The 17,113-nt window shown below is 51.5% G+C and overlaps 6 protein-coding genes across 6 annotated transcripts; 2 read left to right on the top strand and 4 right to left on the bottom strand.

The window, feature by feature from the left end:
* Window positions 1-40: 40 nt before the first annotated feature.
* Window positions 41-816, top strand: ANOM_002579 (putative zinc metalloproteinase; the record flags this gene model as incomplete). Its single annotated transcript, XM_015547836.2, has 1 exon — window positions 41-816. A coding segment is annotated over one exon (765 nt), but the record flags the coding sequence as incomplete, so codon positions are not given.
* Window positions 817-968: 152 nt separating this feature from the next.
* kat1 (putative 3-ketoacyl-CoA ketothiolase (Kat1)) lies at window positions 969-2,371 on the bottom strand (the record flags this gene model as incomplete). Its single annotated transcript, XM_015547835.1, has 4 exons — window positions 969-1,396; window positions 1,446-2,019; window positions 2,071-2,251; window positions 2,304-2,371. The coding sequence occupies 4 exons, from the start codon at window positions 2,369-2,371 to the stop codon at window positions 969-971; spliced, it is 1,251 nt and encodes a 416-aa protein (XP_015410103.1).
* A 427-nt stretch (window positions 2,372-2,798) lies between these two features.
* On the bottom strand, window positions 2,799-4,145 carry ANOM_002577 (uncharacterized protein). Its single transcript, XM_015547834.1, has 2 exons — window positions 4,082-4,145; window positions 2,799-3,940 (listed from the first exon to the last, which is right to left on the bottom strand). Exons 1-2 carry the CDS (start codon window positions 4,101-4,103, stop codon window positions 2,985-2,987), a joined length of 978 nt encoding a protein of 325 aa, XP_015410100.1. The 5' UTR covers window positions 4,104-4,145; the 3' UTR covers window positions 2,799-2,984.
* Window positions 4,146-4,313: 168 nt separating this feature from the next.
* Window positions 4,314-5,756, top strand: ANOM_002576 (DASH complex subunit ASK1; the record flags this gene model as incomplete). The annotated part of the gene is made up of 3 exons (XM_015547833.1): window positions 4,314-4,473; window positions 4,528-5,568; window positions 5,620-5,756. Coding segments are annotated over 3 exons (1,281 nt in total), but the record flags the coding sequence as incomplete, so codon positions are not given.
* A 545-nt stretch (window positions 5,757-6,301) lies between these two features.
* ANOM_002575 (putative Rho GTPase activator Rga) lies at window positions 6,302-9,862 on the bottom strand (the record flags this gene model as incomplete). The annotated part of the gene is made up of 6 exons (XM_015547832.1): window positions 6,302-6,798; window positions 6,851-6,946; window positions 6,998-9,052; window positions 9,106-9,639; window positions 9,692-9,722; window positions 9,785-9,862. The coding sequence occupies 6 exons, from the start codon at window positions 9,860-9,862 to the stop codon at window positions 6,302-6,304; spliced, it is 3,291 nt and encodes a 1,096-aa protein (XP_015410098.1).
* Window positions 9,863-11,253: 1,391 nt separating this feature from the next.
* On the bottom strand, window positions 11,254-15,439 carry ANOM_002574 (ABC transporter ATP-binding protein; the record flags this gene model as incomplete). The annotated part of the gene is made up of 2 exons (XM_015547831.1): window positions 11,254-15,288; window positions 15,377-15,439. The coding sequence occupies 2 exons, from the start codon at window positions 15,437-15,439 to the stop codon at window positions 11,254-11,256; spliced, it is 4,098 nt and encodes a 1,365-aa protein (XP_015410099.1).
* Between the last annotated feature and the right edge of the window lie 1,674 nt (window positions 15,440-17,113).

The following is a 17,113-nucleotide window of genomic DNA, read 5'->3' as shown; positions in this document are numbered from 1 at the left end:
CCAAAATTCAAAATCACCCTCCTCGGCACCCCAACAAAAGCCATCGAGGCCCTGCACGCGCAATCCGAGGAAACCGCACGCCGCGCCTCAGCGCGCGCCTCGGCATTCGCTGCAGCTGCGAAACATAAACCAGCCCGGACGGCCGGTAGTGGTGGCGTGCATACGCTCTCGGATTCAAGCAGCTCGTACACGTTCCACCGACTCCTGCCGTTATCGTACTTGCCTCGCCCCGAACGGTCGTTGGAGTTCTTGAAGCGGCTGCGCGACGATCCAGGGATCAAGGCTGCGATGGCCAAGCATAAGTTCTCAGTGCCGGTGTTGACGGAGATGAATCCTGCAGAGCATACGACGATGGAATCGCGGACGCTAGGGTTGAATCGGAATAAGGGCGAGGTGATTGAGTTGCGGCTGCGCACGGATGCGTACGATGGGTATCGCGATTATCGGACTATACGGAAGACGTTGTGTCATGAGCTGGCGCATTGTGTGCATAGTGACCATGATCGCGCGTTTTGGGACCTGACGGCGCAGATTGAGAAGGAGGTGGAGAGGGCAGATTGGAAGCATGGAGGAAATAGACTGACTGGGCAGGACTTCTATGTGCCGGAGGATTGGGAGGCGGAGAAGGATATGGAGATTGTGGATGAGTGTGGGTGGACTGGGGGCGAGTTTGTGCTGGGTGGGTTGAGGGAGGATGGGGTAGGGATGAGGGCTGGGGCGCAAGGTGCTGAGGGAAGGAGAGAAATGTTGGCGAGAGCTGCGGAGGAGAGGATGAGGAAGAAGAGAGACGATGAGAGTAGAGAGGGTGGTAATTGATGTGGCTTGGGTTGAATCTGTGTGCATCTATTCCTAATATTTTTGTATATGAAGTAATGATAATGAAGACATGACTGCATTAAAGCTATTTCCTATATCTGTTTTATATACTAAACTTGCGTCAGATACAGGATAGTTGGTATGTGACTTGTTTACACCTGTTCGTTGACGAACAATCCAGCCATGCCCTGTCCGGTACCAATGCACATACTCGTGACCAGCACCTTCTTCTTAGTCCGTCTTGCCTCGCTAAGAACTGTGCAGATCTGGCGAGCACCTGTGGCGCCCAGGGGATGGCCGAGTGCGATGGCACCGCCGCGGGGGTTGACCTTGGCATGGTCCAAGCCGAGGTTTTGCAAACAGTAGACAGCCATGGAGGCGAAGGCCTCGTTGATCTCGAAGATATCGATATCGTCCTTGTTCAACTTGAACTGGGAGAGCAACTTGGGGATAGCAGCGGTAGGGCCGATACCCATGATGCGAGGAGGAACGCCAGCAACAGTGGCACCACAGAACTTAGCCAGGATAGGCTGGTTAAGTTCGATGGCCTTGGAACGACGCATGAGGAGGATCGCGGCAGCTTCATCATATTAGCATCTAAGTATAGTATCGATCGTGAAGGAACTCACCGCCGTCAGTCACTTGGCTGGAGTTGCCACCAGTGCTCCGGTTGCCGAACTTGGGGAAAGCCGGTCGGATCTTGCCGAGAGACTCGGCCGTCGTTCCATACCGGATACCCTCATCCTTGGTCAAAGTAACCTGCTTGACCTCACCAGTCTTGGGATCCTTCACCTTGGTGGTGATGGGGACGATCTCATCATCGAACCAACCAGCCTTCTGGGCCTCTTCCGCGCGGCGGTACGACTCGGCGGCATACTTGTCCTGAACCTCACGGCTGATGTTGAAGTCCGATCCGACGTTCTCGGATGTCTGGCCCATGGGCTGCAGGCAGTCGGCAGACTCCTGGTTCTTCAGGACCTCCTCGCTGAAAGGACGGACCGGCTCACCGCCAGCAGACATCAACTCGGCACCAAGGGCGATACCGACATCGATCTGACCCAATGTGATCTGGTTGGCAATGTCCTGAACAGCCTTGAGGCCGGAGGAGCAGAACCGGTTGACGGACGATGCGCCGGATGTGTTGGGGATACCGGCCGCAAGGGAGGCGGCACGGAGGAGGTAGGGGGCCTTGCCGTCATTGACCTTTGTATTGTCAGCATGAATCCTCTCTTTGGCCGAGGTAGGAAAACGTACATTACCCAAGCAGACATCCTCAACCAAAGCAGGGTCGATCTTGGACTTGTCTACAACCTCCTTCAACAAGGAGTAGACTATGTAGTCCAACTCTGTGTCCTTGAATCCACCCTTGCCGGCCTTAGCCAAAGGAGTACGCAGAGCAAGTGTAATGACTACATCGTCTGGGTTTTTCTGGGTGCTGCGCAAGTCAGTCAGTATACTTCCCCCGCGTGATGCGGACGGCAACCTACATGGCGGAAAGGCCAGTGTTTCCTCCCTTGAGGTGGCTGAGAATGGAATTCAAGCGATCTGTGGCCATGGTGTATGTTATGTATCTATCCAGACCGCGTTAGCAGTTCCACGGTTTGAAGCTCGACACAGAAGCAATAATAGAAAGAACACGGGACAGCCAGCTCATTATGTAGCAGCGGTAGCAGCGATATGTACCTCTGCGGGGAAGGACGGTGGTCTAGGCTGCTGCACTTGCGAGAGGGGATTGGAATTACACGACATCACTTACCAAGTTATTGTTAACTCTGGTGAGAGAAAGTAGAGGAATTGCAGAGGGACGAAGAGCGGTGATATAGAGGAAAGGAGGAGAGCGAAGGCGACCTTTTCCACCAGCAACCGAGGAAGAGCCGAGGCTCATTCTGCTTTCCCCATATTAACTAACCCTTAACCAGACTAAGATTAATCCGACCATTAAATCATTAATAATCGCCAAGCTCCTTGGATTGGTTTTTAGTCTGCAACTAAACTAAAGCGATGTATGGAAGCTTGGACTAAATTTAAATTCTACAAAGCCATGTGAAATTGCAGCATAATCAGCAAAAATCGAAAGAACTCCGAGACACCCGTCCCGTCCATACCGCGCCATCCTCCAAGCAAGCCTGTCCAATATCGGAATTATTCTATAAAAATTTCCCACATGCCTACAAGCGATTGTGCAAATCCTCGTTGCTGACTACGCTGCCCACCTCCGACCAGCTGGCTGGGGTGGCGACTCCTTGCGTCGACCGTCCATGGTCACTCAACGTGCCATCTGACCATTCGTCCGCAGCGGATTCATAAATCTGACTGAAGCTACCAGCCGTTGACGGCGTAGACGGTCGCTCGTGGTGTTCGGCGCCAGTAGAATCCAAATCCGACAGATCGGAGAACGGTGATCTCATATCGCGGCCAGGCTCATTCGGCGAAGGACCCGGATGAGCAAAAAGTATTTCTGAATAACCCTCGGTATGACTCGACGACCGTGAAAGGGGTCGCTCGACCTCCTCGGTAGGATTCAGTGTAGATGTTGAGAAGTCCATACCTGATGTCTCGGAAGTAGGTGTGTAGTCAATAAGTGTCGCAGAAGCTGCAGCCGCACCTGCAGCTGCTGGTATCGCCACTTGCAGGTTCTGCCTCGTAAGAGCTGTGCCAGTAGCCTGCATTTCGGCCATAGGAGTCGGAGAAGCATTAGGTTTACCGCGCTGGATAGCCTGGGATGCTGCCATCTCTACGGCGGTAGAGCTACCCTTACCCAGTCCTCGAGAAGGTTCTGGGCTGTCAGTCCGAAGCAAACAGCCATTATCATCAACAAGCGCATCGAACGATCCCGCCGGGGCACTTTCCCTTCTTTTTCGGTGTTCCTCGAGCACGGAACGTCGTCGTTGGAGCTCTTCCCTTGCTATCCGCCTACGCTCTTCAGCTTCCGGACCCAGCTCTTCAGTCATAGATATATCTTGCCTCGTAGGTGAGGCAGACGTTCGAGGGTGGATCTCATCGCCGAGATTATGCAATGCGACGGCAATCTTGCGTCGCGAAGTGTTGACCCATTCTCGAAACTGAGGCGATTCATAAACTGCAATGCCCGCAGCAACAAGGGCTGAAACAGTGATAATTATTCCTACCAACGCGAGGGAGTGTTAGCTATCCAGCTCTCACCACGGAGACCGATATCAACCATCCACTGATAAGCACACCGCCCGGCTGAGCCGGCCAACGAGCTCGTAAGATATAGATAAAGAGAAAAGAGAGGCGAACTTACCTTTTGCAACCGGTGTTGGCATCTTGACCTCCCGTGGTCAAATTGTGTCGCTTCCCTCCTCTAAATGACCATGCCAGGCAGCCAAGTAAAAGGAAGGCGATGTGAGCGTCATCAGATGCGCGGCACCCCGCGGCCCGCCACGTGACGTCAACACAGCCCTTATCCGGAAACCCTACCCTCCGCTTTGGGCATTCCGTTGTTTTTCCCCTCCGTGTCGGACATCAACATTATGCTTGATTGAGCATCTGTTTACCACCGCCACTGCTGTTACTATACATGTAAGAGCTCATTGACAGCGAACATGTCTCGGCCATCATCCACGTCCCAGCGTCCCTTGACGCTAACTGAGGAATTGGAAAAGCTTGAACAATCTATCACCCTGACCCTACAAGGTAAACAACGATAAGACCGAGTTCAACGAAGATCATTAACCAATGCTTTTCCAGAAATCGACCACAATTTCAGCCAGGCCCATCGAATCGTTACAACTAGTATCCTCCCCCTTGTCGAGAAATACGCAGAACACTCCCACGATGTTTGGGAAGGCGCCAAATTCTGGAAACAATTCTTCGAGGCGAGCGCAAATGTCTCCCTCTCAGGCTATGAGGAACGACCCAACGAAGACACATTGCAAGAACAAAGTGTAACAGAAGGCGACTTAACTACCGACGCCACACCGAGCAACCTTACCGATACTGGCACATACGAAACACCCTCCTCCGACCATCTAGATATCAACCACCGCCCGGACGACCTGGAGCTGACATCGCTGAGCCTGTCCTCTCATAGCACACCCCGGCCGCCCGTTTTCGACCGACCAGATGATAACGACACGACTGTGACGTCGTCCATCGCCCGGCCATCACCATACGAGGCTCTGAAGAGGGAAATCGACGAGAGCGACGCGCCCTTTGAAGGCGAAGATGATGATCTCCCCACTACCCCCGGAAGGCCTTTCCGCCCACAGGGATATTCATTTAACACGCGCGACGAGCTAATGTCATCCTCGCCATTCGTTCCTCCGGTGTCACATGAAAAGTTTTCTGTGGGCAAGAGCCCCGCTGATCCGGTCTTGCATCGTCTCCAGGACAAGACGTATCGAGTTCAGGCCACTCCGCTCGGAAAGGATCATGGAGCAGGGCGCTCTAAATTCACTATAACGCCGAAACCCTCCGCGTCCAAATATGCCTATGATGACTCGCCGATCTCCAGCCCTGAACCCGAAGCACCCCAGCTCCATGCGGAAATTTTCTCCTCGCCTGTCAAAACCCCCGGTACCAACCGGAAGCGACGTACGAGTAGTCATCTGCGTGTTACGCCAATGCCCGGGGTTAGTGTATTGACGCCAGTAAAGAGCGGTGGCACAAACCGACCAGTGTGGGACAGCGACGATGACTTCGACAATGACGAGGATGAGGATCTGGGGCCGAGTCCGCCGAAAACAATGCAGTTCCATATTCCCCAGAGCAGGTTAATGAAGACTCCAGGTTCGTCCGCTTAGCCCGGTGTAATCGCACAGGTTGACTGATAATCTACAGCAAAAGAAGCATCCAGACGAATTGTCGAGGATTTGTTATTTACCGCCGGGGCAAATGACACAACAGATGATATTGCAAACGAGCAGAGTCCCAGCATCATCCAAAGGGTCCAGCGCATAGAGGATGAGACGTTTTGAATTGGTGAGAATGGGTGGTCCGTAGTTTTAGCAGTTATGTAAAAAACACTTGAGCATAATCAAACATTAAAGCGGTATCCGCCAGACAGTGCCGGGATGATAATACCTATCCCATTGCTAGACGCTAGAATAACACATCACGCACACAAGGTAGAAGCCGCAATACACAAAAGTCTGACGTCGACCCAGGCGCTGCAAACGCCAGGCATTGCACACATCCACACATAAAACATCCCCGACAGCAACTAAGGACTAACTTCGAACCTGCGGAATGGAGTAAAAAGAAACAGAGAATTACATAGGCATACTGCAAACACAAGAAGGGTATTGAGCGTGAGGCGCTGATCATGAGGGGTTCAGGGAGGGGTGACAGAAATCGCCATATATGTACATAGGTCGAGCTGATGAGTCTTGGGGTATTCTAGTGGTAGAGAAATTGAGGAACATTGTCCAAAAATGGAAGAAAGGAAAACAAAAATGAAAAGCCTCGAAGCCTGATGCCAGACCAAGCTTTGAATGGACTTGCAAGGAGGGGGGATATTCTATCATTGCAGACCCATGAACACCTCTTGACAATTTTCCACCAAAAACTTCAACACATCATTCTTCTTTTGCACATCCGTCATCTCACGTGCCAAACTTTGCGGTCTCATGATTGTTGGAGCAAAAACAACTGCAATGTTCTGGCTGGTCATCAAATTCTCCTTCTCCCGCTCAACCACACGCTTCAAATGGAACATGAGGAATTCAAGAACATCGCGGTGGACTCTAGGGAGTTCCAGAAGACATTTCTGCAGGGTCTCAATCCGCTCAGGCTGCGAAGGGATTTCGCCAGTTTCAATAATCTTCTCGTACACATCAAATGTGATCAATGGGTTGGGTAGCTTTCGGAAGTATTGCTTTAAGGCCGATGTCACCGCATGAATATCGAGGTCAGGATCCGAGATATCATAGTCCTGTGGCTGTCGCTCAAACCCATCTCGAATAGTCTGAATCGCCGAGCTAGCACCTGACTTGCGGTAGATGCCTTCCATGTCCATGCCTAAAACGACTGTTAGTTTGCGCAATTAAAAGGCCAGGTATTAAGGACAAACCTCGTAATTCGACCTCCTGGATGCAACGAGTGATAATAGCGGGAATGATGCTCTTTTCGTGCTCCATGCGCTGCTCCAAGTCGGTACCAAAGAGACCTAAAATTCATCAGTTAACGCGACTCGGACAGAATAGTCGATGATACATACCTGCCGAGCCAACTTCGGCCAAGGCTGGAACACTGTCAGTCGTTGGCATCCTTGTACCAGCCTGCTTATTTCGCTGGTTTCCAAAGAATCCAAATCCTTGGCGGCTAGGGTCCTGCGTCTGGGACCGTGGCAGACCAGGGGTAGCTTCGCTCTCACTTGTACCAAATGCACGATTGAGGCCCTTGGTTACACCCTTGGCAACGTTTTGACCTCCCTTCTTCCAGTTGAACTTGCGAGGTTGTCCCTTCCGAATGCTGACAACTTGGGGCCCGGGAACAATGGTGGCTGGCTCTGCCTCTTCAGACATGTTAGCTGTCGACATTGATGTGGCCAAGTCATTACTGCCAGCCTTAAGTGCATCAATGGAGGACAATGACTTCTCCTTTCCATGTGAATAAATACCGAGACCATTTGCGCCGCGGTTGCTCTCTGAAGAATTAGCTTTATAGAGCTCCTGGATTTGGTGTACCAGCTGGTTGTTCAATTCAGCCAGCTGGGCATTCTTCGAGGACAGCTGCTCGAACTCCTGGAAGCTCTTGTCCTTCATACGGTTAAAGTTTGCGAGTTCTTCGGCAGTCTCGTTGCGTTTCTGAACCAGTTCCTCGATCTGAGGTGTGAAGGAGTCCTTCAATTTCTGGATGGACTCGACAAACTCCCGCAGTACTTGATTCGTGAGCTTACCAAGGTCTAGAGTGCCGCCACCGCCGCGCTTCTCAGCTTCGAGATGGTCGGTCAACACCGAAAGTTCACGCATGACAATCTCCTTGCGAGCGTCCAGCACAACCATGGTAGAGCGCTTCTCATTAAGCTCCGTGTTGGCTTGCTTCACGTCCGCAGTGGCGTTCAACATTGCCTCCATTTCAACAATTTTATGGTCCCGCTCAAGGACTCGCTGGCGCTCCTTGCGCAGCTCACTCCGCAACCATGCAACTTCTTCAGGTCCGGCGCTCTCTGGGGAGACGGCGGTGGGACTTCCAAGGTCTTGGAACGGAGCGGTCCCATTGACCGGCGACTTGGGCCATTTGGTATCCTTGGACAAATGAGAACCTTTATCACTGAAGCTGCGACCATGACGCACTGAGTTTGAAACACGACGCAGGAACGACTCGCTATTCTGTGCCGACAGAGGGTCATCAGATGACATAAGTCGGGCCATATCCTCATCCATAGAAAAGTCGCCCGCACCACTATACCGTAAGACCGATGGAGACCCCGCACGGTCTACCTGGCGCTGTAAGTCGGACTGATGGAAGGTGTTGATTGAGTTCGGGCGCGGGGGCTTCGACTGCTCCAAGTTGGTATTATTGCGTGAAATCCGAGGGGATTCACCTAGTTTAGGCGAAGCCTTGGTTCGGTCGAGCCACGGCTCACCCGGGGCAATAGATTGTGGGCGAGGGGGCATACCGGGCTCCTTTCTGGTAAGGTGCAGCTTGCTTTCCAACGAATCTCCGCGTTTGGGAGGGTGTTGCATGCTACCAGAGGACAGGAACGACCGCGCAGAGTCCAAGGACCCGCTATTCTCGTGCAAGCGACGAAGCTCATGTGATGGCCGAATGGGTTGAGCTACAGAGCTATCTAGCGTTGATGTGTCCCGGTGAGGAGTAGCTGCCGACCTTGTACTCTCAGGACTCGAGTTGGAAAACGTGCTGGTCTCCTTATGACCCGGGGGCAAATCTGACCGAGAACTCTGAAGAGAGCCCGACCTCGCACGTCTTGGCAGTTCAGGCGGCGCTCTGGAGTCCTCACTAGTTGTTGGACGAGAGTAGGCGCTGGTATCATCTTGCCGCCAGCGGGCGGTGTCAACATCAACACGTTCACGGCCCTTCTCTTGGTACGCTATATGTGGTGACGAGCTACCCGAGGGCGCCGACTCCGTTCCCTCCCTAGGGGACCGATGCAAAGAACCGGGAGATTTAGAATGCTGAGGCGACCGCTGTTCTTCAGAAGGATCAAATGCCAGGGGAATAAGGAATTCTCCGCCATCTGCTTCGGGTTCGCGTTGTACCATCGAGTGACGGTTACTACGATATGTGCTCGAAGGAAGAATTAAGTTGTCTGAGACAGATCCCGGTCAGTAAGTGTCATCAACCTTTTAGAGTGAATCTTACCTTGATCAGCAGTAGTACGAGTACCAGAGGAACCCTGCATCCTCCCCGCGTCCAGCGCAGGCGTTATACCTCGCGACGACCCCTCTGGGACTGGTTCTGCATAAGCGTCCGGTCCTAGGTCGTCTGTGAATCGTGCGTGGTCGGCTTCCTCTGGGGGTAGCGAAGGTAGCGATTTGTCAAGTTTCACACCGGGCGCTGGCTTCTTCGAAGGCGCAGCTGCACGGTTTCGCTTTCTGCGGCGTTGCATTAAAGACTCATGACAGTCCATGCAAAAGATACCCTGTGACGTCCGTGCATAGCGCAGATTTTCGATTTTCCGTTTACAGTTTCGGCATCGGAAGCACTGCGCGCAAAATGCTTGTTCTCCGGTCAAGATGGCTAGGTCTTCAATTTTGTTTCCGCAAGAACTGCAACTGTACGTGCAATTGCTACAAATCAGCGAGCCGTCACCGAGTAGGAGGAGGTGGGCGTCCGAGTCGAGGAGCGTGCCACAAGTGCTGCAGCAAAAACATTCAATATGCCACCGATTGCCCGCTGCTAACTGTCAGCTTCCGATACGATATGGCCACTCCGAGTGCGAACCTACCCAGCTCGAATGCCTTTCCCTCTTCCAAAATCTAGTAAAAGGCACCAAAATTAGTATATGCCACGTATCTCAATGCCGACTGGGCTCGCATACCTCTCCACAGCCCTTGCAGGGAAATGGCGTGTCGTCCTGTTCCATAGGAGACTCTGGGTACACTGCAGGAGACTCCATCCTGTCCCGCTATGTGACGCCCGATAAAGGGTGAAGGAAGTATAATATGGGCTGCGACAGGTTCACCAAGGTACGAAAAATGCCAATATCGACGACGCTCGAGGCGCGCCCGCGGTGTTGCAAATAAACGCTTTGACGACACAGGGGTGAGGTATTAAGACCAGGTTTTGCATCCGATAGCAAAGAAAATCAAGATATCAGGCGAGAGCAAAGATGTTGACCGTAACGACGCAGGATGGGAAAATACTGGAACTCTAGCGAGGGGAGGGCGGTAGGTGACAGTTGTCGGTGGGAGGAAATAAAACACGACGGGGTGTTGAGTGGATGGCAATTTCCGCTAGAGAATGTAATAAAAAGCTCTCGAGCCTATGGTAAGCAAAGGAGACGACGTCAGTATCAGGACAAGATCGACAAGGTCCATCGCGGACGCAGCTGAGGGGTGGGTGCTCAAAAGTGGTGTTGAGGAAGAAGTACCCCAGATCGCAGGACCAGGGGTAGGGGAGAAGAGGGGGGACTGGACAGGGCTGGACTACCCATGCAGGAGAAGAACGCTGTAGATCTCAGTGATGGAAATCTGAGCTATCCCAATGGGACAAGAAAGAAAATATACACCAAACCAGACCAGAACTCAGACAAGGAAACAACAGGGGGAGAAAGGACCGGAAGGAAATAAACTGTGGTGATTGCGAAACCAAGAAAAGTGAGAGAGAGGAAAATGAAACACACTTAACGGTGAGCGACTGTTTCAGATAAACTTCGGCGACAGGACGCGGAAAAACGAACCCCTCGGAAGCAAACTCAGCTGTTGGCGCAACACTCAGGAACAGGGGGAAGTCCGATTTCAATGTGTCAATTAGGTCATTAGATATTAATGATGAAGAGTAAAACAGAGGAGGAAAGGAAATGAAAGGGAAAACAGGCAACCCCAATGGGGGAAAAGCGTGGAAATGAACAGGGAAGTGGAAACGGGAAGTGAGAGAGGAAAGACGGTCTGGATTCTCGCGTTCAAGCCCCAAGAAAAGTCACACCCTTCCCCATACCCTACATACTCTCTCCTTCTCTTTCTTCCCTTCTTCTCTGAATGAACCATGACAAAGAAATCAATAGATCAAATGCAATTCTCTCAGACAATTAGAATGCTGATTTCTATAGCTATGTATACCCTATTCTATCAATCCTTAACGCCAAGACACGCAATGGTATTATTAAAGTACTAGACAAATGGCCGTCCCAAGGATCCAACCCAGAATGCATTGTACAAATGCGAAGAAAGATGTGAACATTTTGCCCGCCTTTCATGGCGCAAATGCCTTCATTTGAAATTGTATGCCAAAAATAGTTATTTTGATGTTTGTATTTTCTCGGTTTATCGCTCAACGTTGGGGGCAACCTCACGTCTCCAACGACTGGTGGATCACACTCGTTCGGTATGTCTCACTCCGCTGGATCAACTCCTGATGCGTGCCCTGCTCCACACAACGACCCTCTTCAATCAAGAAGATCTGGTCGGCCCGATGAATCGTGTTGAGCCGGTGAGCAATTGCGACGATCGTGGTCCGTCCGGCCAGCGTAGCCAGTGCTTCCTGAATCCGCTTCTCAGATTCAACATCCAGTGCACTTGTCGACTCATCCAACAGCAACATGCGTGGCTTCCGCACCAATGCTCGTGCAATAGAGAGTCGTTGACGCTGGCCACCAGAAAATTGCTTGCCATCTTGGCTGCACATGGTCTGGTATCCTTCGGGCAACCCCATGATCACGTCGTGAATGTTGGCCATGCGGCAGGCCTGTTCGATCTCCTCCTGGGTTGGTTCATGTCCGGGGCAAGCTCCGAGCCCGATGTTGAAGGCCACTGTACCTTCGAAAAGCACGTTCTCTTGAGGCACCAAAGCGATATCATCACGGAATTCCGTCCCCAACTGACGCGTGACATCCACGCCGTCAATGATGACTGATCCAGATGTAGGCCGGTAGAATCGCTCCAACATGGAGAAGGTTGTGGACTTTCCAGACCCACTAGGCCCAACCAATGCACAAAACTGTCCCGGCCTGATGTTGATATCGAGCCCCCTCAAGATAGGCCGTTCGGGTCGATTCGGATAGGTGAAATGAACCCCCCGAAGTTGAGCCCCGATAGCATTGTCAGACGTCCGCTTGCGTGGACCACGGGGAGAGTCCACAGCTTCAACATCCTGCATTGCTGCCTTCTCCTCTAGGAGGCTGCTAGAGGCCTTGAAGTTGTAAGATGATCCGGGGGTGAGCTCCTCCTCTGCGGATCGAGTAGTGAGCAGCTCGACGATGTTGGATGATGCAACTCGAGCCTTGGAAATGTCCGGTGCCAACGCAAACATCTGGCCACAAGACTGGGTGCTAAATAACAAGGCCGGTAGAACAATGAAGAACTGGGTCTGGGAATAGAGGCCGGCGGCGATCTGCTTCGAACCCCACCAGTATGCGAGCGCATAGACCAGGTTACTAATACTGAACGCTAATGCCAGCCAAACATTACCGTGGACGATTGCTTTCATGGTGTTCCGGTAAGGCTGTATTAATGCCCGGCCAAACACTTCGTACGATTGCTTTTCCAAGGAGAATGCAGACACCGCACGAATATTATCAACGGCTTCCACAGTAATCGCCGTGGCTTTAGCGAAAGCCTTTTGGTGCCGTTCGGCGAACTTGGCCTGAACCCGAAGCTTCATCATACCGGCAACCAAAAGCACGGGAATAGTAGGGAACAAAACGATCGTGATTTTCCAAGCGATTGCAAAGGAGATCACCAGACCAGCCACCAGGTTCACCGCGGTGGCCAAGAGAAGACCGATTGTCGAGCCGGTGATTCCACTGAGAGCAGAGGCGTCACCAGTGATATATGTGATTAGTGTTCCCGGTGATCGATCATCCATACCGTGCCATTGCATCGTCTGGCCTAGGAGAGACCGCAGGGAAAGTACCCGGATGCGATATAAAATCTTATCAGCTGCCCAGCCGAAAACAGCGCCACCGACCACATTGGCGGTGAGTTCGACGAGGGCAAGGATGAAGAAAAGCAAACCGTAAAGGTTACCGCTGTGGCTGATAGCATCCGCACCATTGCAAGGGTTCAGACTTCCTACGGTATGACCGAAAACGATTGCTTCGGCGGAGTAGGAACCACCGATAATGCAAGACATGACCAGTCCGATTAAGATCAATGGCAAGTTCGGTCGCATGAGAGAGAAAGTGTACTTGGTAGTAAACCACCCAGATCGCTTCTTTTTCTTGTCTTTGTCACTGCCATCTTTGGACCCAGGCGGCGTCTCAGCTACAACTGTGTCCTCCGTAACGTCTGATCCGCCTGTACCAACAAGACCACCTTCCTTCTCGTCAACGGCCTGAACGCTTCCTGAAGTGGAGTAATTTCCGCGGGGTGCATCGCTGATTGCATCTTCCGAAATCACAGCATCTTCGGCACTCAGCTTTCCGAGATTCTGAAGACGCACCATCTCCGCATAGACGCCACCATGCGCGACAAGTGCCGAGTGGGAACCTTCCTCGGTAACCCGGCCACTCTGGACCACCACAATCTTATGAGCGTCCTTGGCAGTCGCTAGCCGGTGTGCAATGGACACAGTGGTGACATGTTCGGATACTTTAGCCAACGCCGCCTGTATCAATTGCTCACTGGTGGAATCAAGCGCGGCCGTCGCTTCGTCCAGAATCAGCAGTGTCGGCTCTCGCACCAAAGCGCGAGCCAGTGCAATCCGTTGTTTCTGACCTCCACTCAGCTGATTACCCGCCGTCCCGACACTGGTTGAGAGTCCGTGAGGCAGGCCTTCAATAAAGTTCAACGCGTTGGATGTAGCAGCGGCCTTTTTTACGAGATCGACGATCTCGACTACGCGACTGTCGCAAGCAGACAGGGCATCTTTTTCGGTCACTCCGCCCCTAATCTTCTCCGCGAGTTCCGGTAGGCTCGCATCCATGATAAAAGGTGCCAGTTCCTGATGCCTAGCATGTGCCGAAGAAACAAGACCGTATGCAATGTTCTCAAGGATCGAACGGTCCAGTAAAGATGGTTCTTGCTGAACGAAACCGATATTTCCACGCAAGTAGCGGACATTGATATCTTGGAATTTAGTCCCACCAATGGCCACATACCCGGATTTCGGATCATAAAACCTCTCCAAAAGAGAGACAACCGTCGATTTTCCACCACCGGAGGGTCCAACAATGGCTGTATGCTTCTTGGGTGGGATGACGAAGCTCATGCCCTGCAATACGGGAACATCCGGGCGTGATGGGTACGTGAAGTGGACATCATGAAACTCGATATCCTCCTCACCGAAAGGCGCCGACTTATCGCCCTCGTCCGACGTTCCATCAATAGCAGACTTCCGGTTGATGACCGCCAGAAGTCTTTCCGAAGCACCAGCTGCGGAAGCAAAAACATGGATAAAGGGGGCGACCTGACTCAGAATAAAAGAAGCATCGATGAGGACGAAGATTACTGTATACACAGCGCCCACAGATACGCCTGAGTTTTCATTGGCCACGGAGTGAGCGATCATCTGGGCACCTTCCCAGAAAGCCAGGGCGTTGGCGGAGTAAGCAACGAAGTAAAGGAAACCAAGCTGCGCAGCATGTGTGCAGGCTTTCTTCAAGGCGTCCATGTGAGACGCTGAGAGATACGAGGCGAATCGCATCTCCAGGCGATCGTTTGCATTGAACGCATGGACTAATGTCAAGTGCGACAAGCTGGATGAGGCGATGGATGTCGCTGAGCCTATGTTTTCAGTCATACGGCCGGCAAACTTCTTGATATAGTGGCCCCCAAGCAATGACATGACCATGAAGCAAGGGACCACCGAGATGAGCATTCCCGCGATTTTTGGCACTTTGATGAACGCCACGATATAGGCAGCCACGAAGTATGAGATAGTCGTGATAACCAGACCTACCTTCTCCGAGGTTCCTGACTGGATGACCTCAACATCGCTGACCAGGCGCGAGATGATGTCACCAGAGGGAAGAGTCTCAATGAAGTTTGCCTCCTGCTTGATTATACTCTCGAAATACCTCCTACGATAACGGCGCGCGAGTCGTTCGCTCACTGTGCACCAGCATGACGTGTGAATGTAGATGAAACAAAAATTCGCAATAGTGATGTATATCACATACAGCACCTTCTTGGTCACACTGTCCGAAAGCTCGGTTGTGGCTTCCGTTGAAGCCGAACAAGTGACTGTGTTGAGGTCGTTGATCAAATCACCAAAGACAATGCCGAGCAATGGGAAAGGAACTCCACCGGCAATAGCAAATATTGTACCACAGATTATAAGGAACACATCTGCTATGGTGTAGTCGAGCGAAAAGAGCAGGTGAATGTATGCAAAGCACTTCCTAAGGTCCTCCTTGGTCGGTGTGTATTTTTTTACGGCTTGCATCTGGTACAAAAGCTATATCAGCAACCGCCGGATTTCTCACAAGGCTACCCTGCAAAAGATAGTCAAAACAACCAGGACAGCAACATACAAAGCCATTGCTGGTATCATTAGGACTCTTCTGTCCATTTTCGACATTCTCAGTCTGTGACATGATGATAGGTGTTTAGGAAACCCCGCAAGTGAGAAATAGAGAAGTGGAACGGCGACAGCCTTTGCTGCGGGGTATTAGGATATACAAGATCCTATCAATCCCTCTCGTGCCCAGCGCACATTCAATGAGATGGGCAACAGCTTGTCTCGTGTTATTTCCGAGAGATGTTGGCAGTGCGGTCCTAGAATTTCGTAGTCGAGGAGCACTCAGGCAGTCAAACGACAAACCAAATGAAAGATTCAATGCAGAGTGCACTTGATCTCTCCAGCTAGAACTCAAAACTCCCCACAATTGAGCAACCAGCAATAGTGGGAGAGTGAAATGGTTCACTCAGACAAACACCCCCAATAAGCATCCCCTGGGGGAAAAACGATGCTCGAGAACAGTGGACAGACACCGCGTACAAGTGACACCAGAAAACAAACAGGAAGGGTCAAGGAAGGAACAGAGAAGGGGAAACCAAGAAGAAGGGAGAAAAAAGAATTTAGCTAGGAAACCATGACACATACCCATGCCCTCAATGGATACGCTAGAGGCGAGGGGAGTTTAGCATTAGAACGGCTCCGGTTGCGGCGTCCAGATGCAAGACTGGGACTAACCATTGATTGACGCCATGGACAACAGCGGGAGACCAAGAGATTTTGCTCTACAAAAAGCGGAGTAGCCAAAGAGCGAAACAGATGGGAGAGCCAGAGGTTACGAACTTACGAGGGGCATGATCTTCTCCACTTGGCAGGGGAGCGAAGAGGGGCGGCCTCTGGTTAGTCTCTCTCAGTGGATATCCGATAGATTGATAAATTTTTTCTTCATTTTTTTTCTGTCATTTCGTTTTTCCGCCCAGCAATGTGGGAAATGATCGACCACTTCAAGTGGGTTTTCAGGCAGTGTGAATTTTCTGATGCAGAAGCACGGCACGAACCGACTATTGGGCATCTTGTCCAGACCAGTGGGGCGAGTCCATTGGTAATGGTGTGGTTCCTAAAGCTGCAGTGGGTAGCCGAGGGTATCATCCTCGAGGAGGCATTCTTCTAGTTAGAAAAGGCGAGGCGGGACGGTACGGAGTACAGGGGTACAAAAAATTCAAGCAAAGAAAGAATAAAACTCGGTTGTGGAGGTCCTAGTCAAGTGGTATGCGCATCATCATAACAAAATGTTTCGATGCTTACTGCACAGTAATGATAACAGTGGCGATCAATTACAGTTCAACATAATACCCATTATGCAATGGAATCGGACAAATGTAACAAGACCTGCCGTGGGGTTTTTATTATGGAATAAAGTTATATGTTTGTTGCCAATAAGCAAGATGGGGGTCTGGGCGTGGGAGATTTCTCGGTTCGGAAATTCTCATCTGATAACTCTGTCGAAGAATCACCTGCAGCCTCGTCACCAATCACGGCCCGCGGGTCGTCACTTTTACTCGAGCCGAGGAAAAAGGACCCGATCGCAGCTTCAACTCGTCGTCTGCTTCTCCTTCCACCATCTTCTCTCTTTTTCTCCAAGTTTGTCCATTCTCAAACCCATCCCTTATGCGCCAATGATCGACCCATCCGGATTAATTTATGTTTCACAGCCTCACAAAATTAATCGCCCAGTCCCAACAGCCACACTAGATAATAATGTTATTACTTGATCGACTAGCCCCGTTCAAGGACCCAATTCTGGCCTAGAAAC

The sequence above is a fragment of the Aspergillus nomiae genome (assembly GCF_001204775.2).
Source record: "Aspergillus nomiae NRRL 13137 chromosome Unknown contig00036, whole genome shotgun sequence".
Taxonomy (NCBI): Eukaryota; Fungi; Ascomycota; class Eurotiomycetes; order Eurotiales; family Aspergillaceae; genus Aspergillus; species Aspergillus nomiae.
The sequence above is the reverse complement of the archived record's forward strand: the minus strand, read 5'-3'. Positions and strand labels throughout refer to the sequence as shown.